At 43.0% G+C, this 10,890-nt stretch overlaps 1 protein-coding gene across 1 annotated transcript; it reads right to left on the bottom strand.

Annotated features, from left to right (window-relative positions):
* stxbp6l (syntaxin binding protein 6 (amisyn), like) lies at positions 1–10,701 on the bottom strand. The gene is made up of 7 exons (XM_066676285.1): positions 10,618–10,701; positions 8,633–8,804; positions 7,850–7,980; positions 6,174–6,453; positions 5,085–5,192; positions 3,396–3,640; positions 1–1,459 (listed from the first exon to the last, which is right to left on the bottom strand). The coding sequence occupies exons 2-7, from the start codon at positions 8,787–8,789 to the stop codon at positions 1,451–1,453; spliced, it is 930 nt and encodes a 309-aa protein (XP_066532382.1). The 5' UTR covers positions 8,790–8,804; positions 10,618–10,701; the 3' UTR covers positions 1–1,450.
* Between the last annotated feature and the right edge of the window lie 189 nt (positions 10,702–10,890).

Here is a 10,890-nt window from a genome sequence, read left to right as displayed (position 1 = left end):
GTTTATTTCTCTGTAAGAACATAACATTAACACAGCAACAGGTTCATCATCCTGTCTGTTCAGGACATAAACACAGAGACAATGACGGTAACAACATCCACAGACCAGTTATTACAGTGTTAACAACACACAGGACACACTGCAGGACATCTTTAAGCCTTTTATTTCTCAGAAGCACCGTCCCGCAGTGTGAGACACGTTTGTAAAAGAGGAACACGTTAATAAAGCACAATGGACTCGTTAACATGTACATAAGGCACACTTAATTATCTTTAACACACATTGTATCTGATCAGCAGTGCACACAAGTGAGCAGCACATCAGGGTTAAACACTGGGCCCACGTATGGAGGCCCTCCAGGGTCAGTGATGGGTCCATCTGTGCTGTCCACTAGGGGCCAATGTGGACTCCAAACATAGAGTGTTACAGGGGTCCTACATTTATCCCGTGATCCAGTGTCCCACAGATCCATCACGGTCCTAAACAAATCTGGCCCATGTTCTACCCATGAGGGCTGTGCTAAGGTCCTCTGACTGCAGTGTTGAAGGATGCACAGCAATTTCACCAGAGTTATATCAACACAATTAATGTTAGATTAACACTGAGTGTGTTGACGAGTGGTAAACGTTCACACTCACTTTGTTAATGTAACATTAAAATGTTGATTTAACACGGTCTTATAAACACTTCACATCACATTCATGAACAATAAAGGACATCTAAAAGACATTCTTACACAGAGTTTTACAAAGAGCTTATGCCAGTTTTCAAATGATGGCATAAGCCAACACTGAACCCTAGATTTGTGTTATAATCTTTAGCACCTGGTATTTTCAGCTAAAAATCTTCAAAATCATAAACTCATTTTGTAGACTTTTAAATTACTGTTTTATTACTTTATGGTATTTAAACATTGTTAAATTTCATTTAATTAAGTTAATTAAATTTCATGTGATTTTCATTTTTGGTTGTTACTCTTTATAGAGGTGCTCTTTAAATAATACGTATTAACATGTTAACTAATGATCATGATTATTATTATTACTTCCACTGAGACAGTAAGTTAGAACAGTCATATATATATATATACACTGATAAGGTGAAAATGAATAACTTAAAACTGCAGGAGAAAACCCGCACCATTCACTCAGAGTCTAAACACTGTTATTTCTAATAAATCCTTCACACTTTTTCACTTCCCATCAGGCAACACTTAGAAAGCACTTCATTCGTTTTAACTAACAGGCACATATAGGCCATGTTTACACAGGACGTCTGCACTTAGTAGCAAAACATTGAGCACAGAAGCAGCAGCAGTGTGAGTCCCCTCCAGTCCAACAGGGGCACTGTTCTAGATCCTCCAAACGCAGAATCAAGAGGGTGGAACCTCAAAGGTTCAGAGATTAAAATATGCAGCATGGAGGGAAATTCACCTGGTCTTTTCATCAAATCAACGCAACTAGGAACAAAACACAACAAACACATACAGTGTGATGTGGGGTCATTCTGAGACTGAGGGGTAATTCTGAGACTGTGGGGTCATTCTGAGACTGAGGGGTCATCCTGAGACTGAGGGGTCATTCTGAGACTGTGTGGTCATTCTGAGACTGAGGGTTCATTCTTAGACTGTGGGATCATTCTGAGACTGAGGGGTAATTCTGAGACTGAGGGGTCATCCTGAGATTGTGGGGTCATTCTGAGACTGTGTGGTTATTCTGAGACTGGGGGGTCATTCTGAGACTGAGGGGTCATCCTGAGACTGAGGGGTCATTCTGTCATTCTGAGACTGAGGGGTCATCCTGAGACTGAGGGGTCATTCTGTTATTTTGAGATTGTGGGGTCATTCTGAGACAGAGGGGTCATTCTGTCATTCTGAGATTGTGGGGTCATTCTGAGACTGAGAGGTAATTCTGAGACTGTGGGGTCATTCTGAGACTGAGGGGTCATTCTGTCATTCTGAGATTGTGGGGTCATTCTGAGACTGTGGGGTCATTCTGTCATTCTGAGATTGCGGGGTCATTCTGAGACTGTGGGGTCATTCTGAGAGTGAGGGGTCATTCTGAGACTGTGGGGTTATTCTGAGAGTGAGGGGTCATTCTGAGACGGTGGGGTCATTTTGAGACTGTGGGGTTATTCTGAGACTGTGGGGTTATTCTGAGACTGAGGGGTCATTCTGAGAGTGAGGGGTCATTCTGAGACTGTGGAGTCATTCTGAGACTGTGGGGTTATTCTGAGAGTGAGGGGTCATTCTGAGGCTGAGGGGTCATTCTGAGGCTGTCCTGTTGGAAACGACACACTTCGCAAACAGATCTGTTTCTGTTCTGTGTTCATTTCTCAAATTGTGAAATTATTTTCAAATGGTGTCAAGATATTGTCGGATTAGGAGACAATGATTACTTCAGCAGACCATGTGATTTGCGCCCACCCTAGGTTCTCAAATCCATGTTCACAGAGAGATAGTGAAAATATACAGTATATTTGCCTCATGTTTTGAGTGTGTTGTTTTTCAACACTGAACAAATACATTGTTCTTTAAATGTTTATTGTCAAATTAATGAGACATTTGGGATTAAAGATATAACTCTCCAAATTAATTAAAAGAAAACACAATTGGCCATCATTCTGTAATTGCAATGTTTGGCATGTTTAACGTCACGATACAGAAACCCTACAGTAAAGTCAGTGGGTTACATAACTCCTCATTACTCTTATTGTTGTTTATTTTAATTACAGGAGACAGGGTGTAATGCACAATGCAGCACATTCCAGACAGAAAGCAGTGGAGGACTTTACCTGAATAATCTTTGAACAAAATACAAACAAGTTGTGATTGTGTCTTCGATGTTAGTTTCAGTGACTGTGTCAAGACAGACTCTGACCAAAGGTGTATTTGAAAGGGGCTAAGTCATGTCAGAGTATATGTATGACACCCTTCAGCCCTCCCTTCTCATAGCAGGAGTCTTGAAGGTAAATGCCAGTAGTTTATCAGTGAGGGTGAAAAGCAGTGGAGACGGAGGGCAGCCTCGTCGAGGTCCACTACGTCATCAATCGACTCTGAGCACTGGTTATTGATAGGGACGGTTGAATGCTACTGTGTTTGATCACATATCACTTAAAACACTTTATGTCTTGGAAGATGATTGTTTGGAAATGAATAAATATGTAATACTAATCTTTAACATTCACTCTAGCATGTCTGACATGTGCTACTATCTAACACATACTCCAACAGCAGTAATTGGACTAATAGACTAATTCAGTAACAGTGTTGCTGTCCAAAGTTAAGATTTACTGTGCTGCAGATAAAGCTGAATATAGATATTAGTGATAGACATTAATGACTGTGAGCACAGTAACAATGAGCAGAGCCTACTCTAGTGTTTTTAATCTCTTACCTTTTGGGCTGTTAGTGCAAGTTGTTTGGCCATCCTCAGGTCTCCACGGTCACTCAGCACCTGACTGGCTCTGCGGACTACACTACCCATACTCCTCTCTGCTGGAGGAGAGGGGAGGGACCTGGGGGCTTTAACTGGGCGTTTAGAAGTGGAGGCTTTAGGAGGCGAGGCTTTAGTAGTGGGTGCCTTTGGAGTCGACGCTTTAGCGGTGCGAGCTTTAGAAGTGGACCCTTTAGCAGTGGATGCTGAAATGACAGAAGAGAATCTCAGTTAATCCCATTTATATTTATGTTATACACTCTCTCAGAAACACTTACTCCTATCTCCTGGGTCTGTTCATGGTCCAGTTTAGTTTTTCTGTAGTTGGCCCAGGCCCTGAGTCAGGCCCTGATTCAGGCCCATGGTCCAGTCCCTACTCTAGTCCTTGGTCTGGAATTCACTTTTACAGCACTGTATTGAACTCAAGGTGGAGTAGGGAGGGAGGGTGGTGATTTCCTGCCCTTCTCTAAATGTTACATAGTGCAGTTTCTGCAGTGCTGAGCCTACAGTAGCAGTGACAGAGCTCGTCTTCCACTTATTACAGGACAGTGAAGCATCACAATGATTCAGAAGCTGCAATGTTAAGATCAAAATATTACATAGTGTTCCTTTAAGTGCCCCGTTCCATTTCCAATCAATTACCTTATCCAAACCTCGTTCCTGGTGTAGGCCCAGGACTAAACTCTGCTCCAGTCTGGCCTTTGTTGCTGGTGATGTTGTGAATGGTGTTTCCTCGCATTTGAAAAACTTGTTTGCCTTGGAATGATAAATTTATAATTTTGGGTGTAGCTCTGTCTGTGTGTGTCTACCTCATACAGACAGCTCCTCTTACACAGTGTTCCTAATGATGTTCCTAAGTAAAGCATCCTGTCACTTCCCAGTTGTTGCCCTAGCACAAAAAACCAACTCCATCATGTCTTCATTCAGACAATGGAAGTGTCGTTAAGGCTCGTCAGTGTGTTTCTCTGGCCTGGCACCTCTCCCATTCATTACACTTCAAACAGCCGGCATGGAGCCTGGTGCCAGTTAACACATCCTCCCTGTATCTCTCTCTCTCTCTCTCTCTCTCTCTCTCTCTCTCTCACACACACACACACACACACAAACACACACACACACACACACAAACAAACACTAACAGCCAGCGCTGTGTCCTTGTTCACCCTCCAGAACAAAGTAGCCTCTGTGGTAATGGAGCCTTTCTCCAGAGATCTGAGCTCTGTCAGAGGGATCCAAACATCCATTCGCCACGAGGAAGAACTCACTCCCCCAACCTTCCTCCACACCCCAACACATTCACACTCAGGGCAGGGACTCCTCACAGCCACCACACTCTCTCATTAGACATTACAACACACAGAAGACTCAGACACTAACTTACGACTGCACAAACACAGCCTGTTGATTTCTGTAGGAGAGCTCTGACTAATAGATGCTCTGGAGAAGCTGCATACGAGCCTAACTGGACAATGCCCATTGCCAATACTGGCAGCCATAAAATCTTTACAGCAGTGTTCCACAACCCTTCCCAGAGGAGTAGAGATGGTTCCTACAGCACTGCAGAAGAAACGCTGGAGGAGAAACACCAACCCAAATAGAAGGCTTTAAACAAACAAGTGATCAACAAATGAATGAATCTCTCTGGCTCACCTTTCTGGCCGCTGCTTTGAAGTTGGGCTTGGTTTGAGACCATTGTGTTCATCATTCTGTTCAGGAAGATCTTACAGCGGTAGATCACCATGTTTACAGAGCAGGCATCTACAGCCATAAACAGACAAACAAATCACATGCAACAAAACAAACAAAGACATGTCAGTCAGGGATAATAACACTACAATATGGCTAACAATGCAATAATTCATTCATTCATTGTCTGTAACCCTTATCCGATTCAGGGCGGTGGTGGGTCCGGGGGGCCTACCCGGAATCACTGGGCGCAAGGCGGGAACAAACCCTGGAGGAGGCGCCAGTCCTTCACAGGGAGAGACACTTACACCTATGGACACTTTTGACGTGTGTTTTTTTGTTTTGAAGCGTGGAAGGAAACTGGAGCACCTGGAGGAAACCCACATGGACATAGGGAGAACAGACCACACTCCTCACAGCGCGGGACTCAAACCCACAATCTCCAGGTCCTTCGAGCAGTGTGACTGTGACACTACCTGCTGCTCCACCATGTCGCCGCAATGCTATAATGCTAATGCTAACACCCAGTTGTTAAATCTCCTATCTCCACTTCCTATTTCAGGGTCACAGTGTCAACCGCACTTCCTCTTGTTGTTCCTGGAGGATCCCCAAGCAATGCCAAGTGGGAGCTATAAAACCTCCAGGGGGTCCTGGGTCTCCCGGGGGCTTAGAGTTCTTCATGACTACTGGCACAGTATCACAATTCACTTTATAAAACAGCTACTAGACTGACACCTAGTGGTCTGGATGTGTCAGAGATCCTGTACTAAACCCTGTTTTAAACATGCTCTGTGGAGAATAATGTGGTTCAATCAGAAACGACAAAACAGATTGTATATTTATCTCATGAGAGTTACACTTTCTATAACAGTGTAAATATTATAAATAATACACTTTTATTAAAGTTGTTTTATCATATAAGGAAGTAAACCTTACTTCTCCTGAAAGCTTGTTGTGGATTTAGAATATTAATTTGTATCAGTTACAGTAAATCTAAAAGAAGAAGTGTACAGATGATATGGGAATTATTGATCGAGTGACTGAGTCACTCACCTCCCATCAGTTTGCTCTGGCAGTTGATGAACTCAGTCGGTCGTAGGGTGGGTTGGGTTTTCTTCTTCTCTGTCACTGGTGGGACACTGGGCTGCTCCCCCAAGGCCCCAGGGCCCTTCTGCTCCTCTGCCTTCACAGCATTCTCCGTCCCCCGTCTCCCCTCCCAGTACTTTTGGCAGGCGTGGTAGAGGACTTGGACGAACATGCATTTCTCTGCAGAGGAGCTCGCTACCCACTGGTCATAGCCGTGGTCGAAGGACAAATCGAACTCTGGAGTGTCCTGAAAACAGATCTAACCTGAGTAAGTAATCACATTAAAACAGTCACTAAAATCAAGTGCGCAGGATTAGCATGGACAGAAGTGACGTGTCCCCAACAATATCCAGCGATTATTGTCTCCATCAATAATTTGATCCCCTCCAAAAAATAAAAACTGATCTGTCAACGTCTCATTAACCGAGAGGTGCAGAAAGGGTTAAATCACATACTCTACTCGAGTCCTACCTCTCAGTAACACATATGCCCAGTGTGACTGTCTGTGCTTTTCCCTGCTGTTACCTGAGTCTCAGTAGGTACATTTGGTTGTTGCAGCACCAAAACTGGAAGGAAAACTTTTGACTTACTGAGCAAGACTGGTGCATTGTGGGTGACACATGGGGGTCAGAAGTGAGTGAAGATGGCATCAAAAAAGAAGCTGTACATAAGGAGCTATTTTTCAAAGAAATGCAGACTGCCCACTGTCAGTTCTTTTACAGTCCCCTTTTTTTCCACGGAGCAAAGAGAAAACAACAGCAACAACAAAACCCAGGAAATGGGGGGGTAGATTTATCGGTCCCCACCAATGTCAGGAGCAAATCTATGCCGTTGACTAAAATAAAAACACATCGCAATTACAGTCACGTGACATACTTTGTTGTGAAACATTTTGCAAAAAATGTATCTCAAAAATCTAAATGTAAATAATATTAAAAAATTATTTTACAGGAGAAGGTAAAAACTTCACATTAGTGAAATGCAAACTGTGAAATTTAAAGAGATGTTTTGACCCATTCCTGTTGGTCCAGTTATAAACCCTTCGCACAGTGAACAACCTCAGTTGTGTTCAGATCAAAACCAGACATGGACATACAAGGTGCAGAAATAGGCTCTAGTCTCCAGAGGCCGGATACAAGAGGCTCACTGAAGCCTCATCACTGGCCGTGCCCCGGGAAGGAGCAATAACTTGTTCTAAGCCCAGATCTGCATGGACCAAGGCAGAGCTCCAGCCAGATAACTCTCCTCACTCTCTGTGACTCCCTGATTACCTGTCAGCATCGTCCTAATGTAACACACCTGGTGAAGGACGTGCTGATGGGTGTAAATGGGGTCAGAGAGGTGAAAGGAGGAGGTAAAAAAGAAAGCCAAACCACACCTGCCTCCTGCACCCTCCATCCCAGGAAGGCATGGTCATTACCAAACCTCATATCTCCAGGAGCAGGAAAATCATGCTAAACTTTCAGCTTAATTGAAAGTAAATCTGGAGTATGATACGAACAGGCAGCAGTGGTGTAATATTGAAGTACAGGACTGAATGGAGTGAGTGAACAGTGCCCTCTGTAAGTGTGTGTGTAAGTTATGGGCCTCTGTAAACAGTGGGGATGCAGTTGTAGATACAGTGAGAGTGTGTAGAGTCGAACCTTGTCGGGGTTGTTTCCATCGACCCTGCGCAGCTGCTCCACTGACCACTGAGAGCGTTTGGTGAAGTGTGAGGAACCAGGATACTGCTTCACCTTTGTTATAAACACCTCCACTGGACGCTTATTCCTTACTGTAAAAGGTTAAAGAGACAGCACATCACTTACAGGAGATCAAAACAGTGTCAGGATTCTGTATCCGTCTGCATCTGTTAATATTCTTTAAACACAAAGCACTATAGAGCAAGAGTTAATATAAATCAATATGAAAAATAATGATAGGAAAAGTAAAACACAGGAGATCCTGAGCTGGGCGGTGGACTCAGCATTAACCCTGTCATCCGTAAGTCGCTAACTCAATCCCATGTGGTGCCTCAGGGTGAGGCCAGGTAGGCTTCACTCGGTCTGTGTGATTAGAATGGCCATCTCACTGTTGATGTGACAGATCTGGGCAGTTTGCATTCCCGTTTGGAGTATTAGGCTGGTCAGTGGTATTGCATTAGCAGCAGTTCGGAAAGAAAGTAAGATGTGGGCTGGCCTCGTGTTTCACGGAGGAAACACGTGGGAGACTCACAGACGGGGAACTAGAGACAACTTATAATTTTATAAATTATTATTTATTGTCAATAAAATGAACATTGACTTTATTCTGAATTAACATTTCATGTACATAGTGTTGTAGCAGTGAGTTTCAGTCTGGGGTGGAATATTCTCTTATAACCATGTAGTTTATCCAGTGGCACACAACCATCTGCACACATCTGTACACTACACTTACACCTTTACCTGAGAGACAGAGGAAGGTGGTGTAATCTCTCTTTCTGCCAGTCGTGATGAAGGGCAGCCTCCTCCTCCTCCTCTTCCTCACCTCGATGGCCACCAGCAGTTTCTCGTCTCTCGGGAGGAAGATCTCTCGGCTGATGGAGGACTGGAGGTTCATCATCAGATCACAACGCCTCTGAAACAGCGTTTATTTATATACATTTATTTATACACGCTGTCAGTGAAGCTGAAATAAAAAGTGTTTCATAAAAAATGACTTGGCTGCTGAAGGACTGTCATAAATATGTTTAGAACTAATCTTGTATGGACATAACATGTAGAAATCCCTTGTTCTGTACATGTTCACATTAACATGTGGATCTGGAGTCCACCAACCCACACACTGTGAAACTAGACCTCAGTAAGTTTTCTGTGCGTTGCCTAAGTCAGGAAACAGGGAATAAAACGAGTCGTTCTGAAGTGCAGAGACTTTAGAATGGCCCCGCCCCCTCGTCTGAGTCTGTCCAATCACAGCGCTGGACCCGTGTTTATGTGAGAGTGCAAAGATGAGGTTAAACTCAGCAAAACAGACACAACGAGCGCAGAGAAATAAGAGCACTGAGTAAAATCGGAGAAGAAAGAGAACAGAGTGAAAATTACTAAAAACCAGAGGTTCTGCTTCTCGCTCCTCACTGCTGTGCGCTCGGGGTCGGGGTGAACAGCAAGTGGCTCATTATCATTTAAAGGAACAGGTGCTGAAAGCGGGCGTTCTGAACAGGGCTGTTTACACAGGGGGAGAACACTGCTGTGGGGCTCGTGGGGTTTGGACCAAAGCAGGTCACAGACGTTTCACTAAGAAACAGAACTATGTTCCACTGTGGAAAAGAGGGGGAATATGTCTATTTTTAAAAAAAGGAAATATATTTATAGTTTTGGTGAATTTTATGTGTATTTGGCAAATTGTAGGGTGTACCACAGGGGTCCATTCTAAACACACTTTAATTCACCTTTCTTACTGCATTAAAGAGTTTTATTGAGTACTGTTTTTGTTGTTGTTTTGGTTTAGTTTTTAAAACCAACTCAAAATAAACTAAACATTTTCTCAAACACTGAACAGACACATGTTTTAGTAGCATGTTTGAGTCTCAAATCAAATGTTTAAGGGATGATTTCTTAAAGTAATGTTTATGTAAATGTGATGTAATCTGGAATATAATGTCAGAATTTATATATGATGTAAATATTCAATGTCAGATCAAACTTCTCCTGGATCTTAACGTCAAGAACAAGAACTTAACTAAAACTTATTTTAAATGTGAACTGGGTAAACTTTTCCAGCAGAACAATGAGAGAGAGTGGAGCTGAGAAAGCAGACAAAATGCCCATTGTTTCTTAATCAGTCCAACACCAAGTCAAATAAACACTGACCACTGTCCGAGGCAAATGACCAAATACAGAGAAACCAAGATACTGAGGGATGGGTTATCCATCAGTTCTCCACACAAGGAGATAATCCTTCAACTTTAAAAATATCTCAATTCCTCCTTAATATCTCTTTAGAATTTCATAAAATCTCTGTAATGTCTCATTAATATCTCTGTAATGTCTCAGAGACCACACTGAGGTCAGAGAGATGGTGGAGACAAGTTTGTGATTTCTGCTTCTCAAATGGTTCACCTGAAAGAATCCAGGAATTTTAGTGGAGGTCTCAGTATTGTCTCATGCTGGGCTCAGTGCTGAGATAATAACACTCCTCTTTATCTGCAACTGACCTAAAGACAACACTCAACCACTTCTCACCAGTGCTCACAACACTCTCAGATTAGATCTGGAAACAAGCCTCTGACGACTCCTTACTAGTACTGTTTCTCTTGAGAAACTTTAAGAGAATCTATGTTAAGTCTCCCGAGACACCAGCGAGACACTAAGGAGCAGTAGAACTCTCCTCTTTGTGAGTAGTTTACAAGTGAAGATAATAACAGGGCATTAGGAAAATAAATATGTCTCACCTCTGGCTCTTTCTGTTCTCCTGCTTCTCCTTTTTCTTGATCTGCTGCCTCCTTAAAAACCTCTGACAGCCCTCCCACTCCCACTCACACACACAGAGAGAGAGAGAGAGAGAGAGAGAGAGAGAGAGAGAGAGAGAGAGAGAGAGAGATTGTGTGTGTAACTTCAGTCACGTGCAAAGTGAAGCTCCTCTGGCAAAGCCCCATTCATTGTGTTTTCACCATGAGTAATGATTAATTATGAGAATATTGATTAATAATGGTTAATTATTAATG

Source organism: Hoplias malabaricus, chromosome 7 (genome assembly GCF_029633855.1).
Source record: "Hoplias malabaricus isolate fHopMal1 chromosome 7, fHopMal1.hap1, whole genome shotgun sequence".
In the NCBI taxonomy this organism is placed as follows: Eukaryota; Metazoa; Chordata; class Actinopteri; order Characiformes; family Erythrinidae; genus Hoplias; species Hoplias malabaricus.
This window is presented reverse-complemented; position numbering and strand designations above follow the sequence as displayed.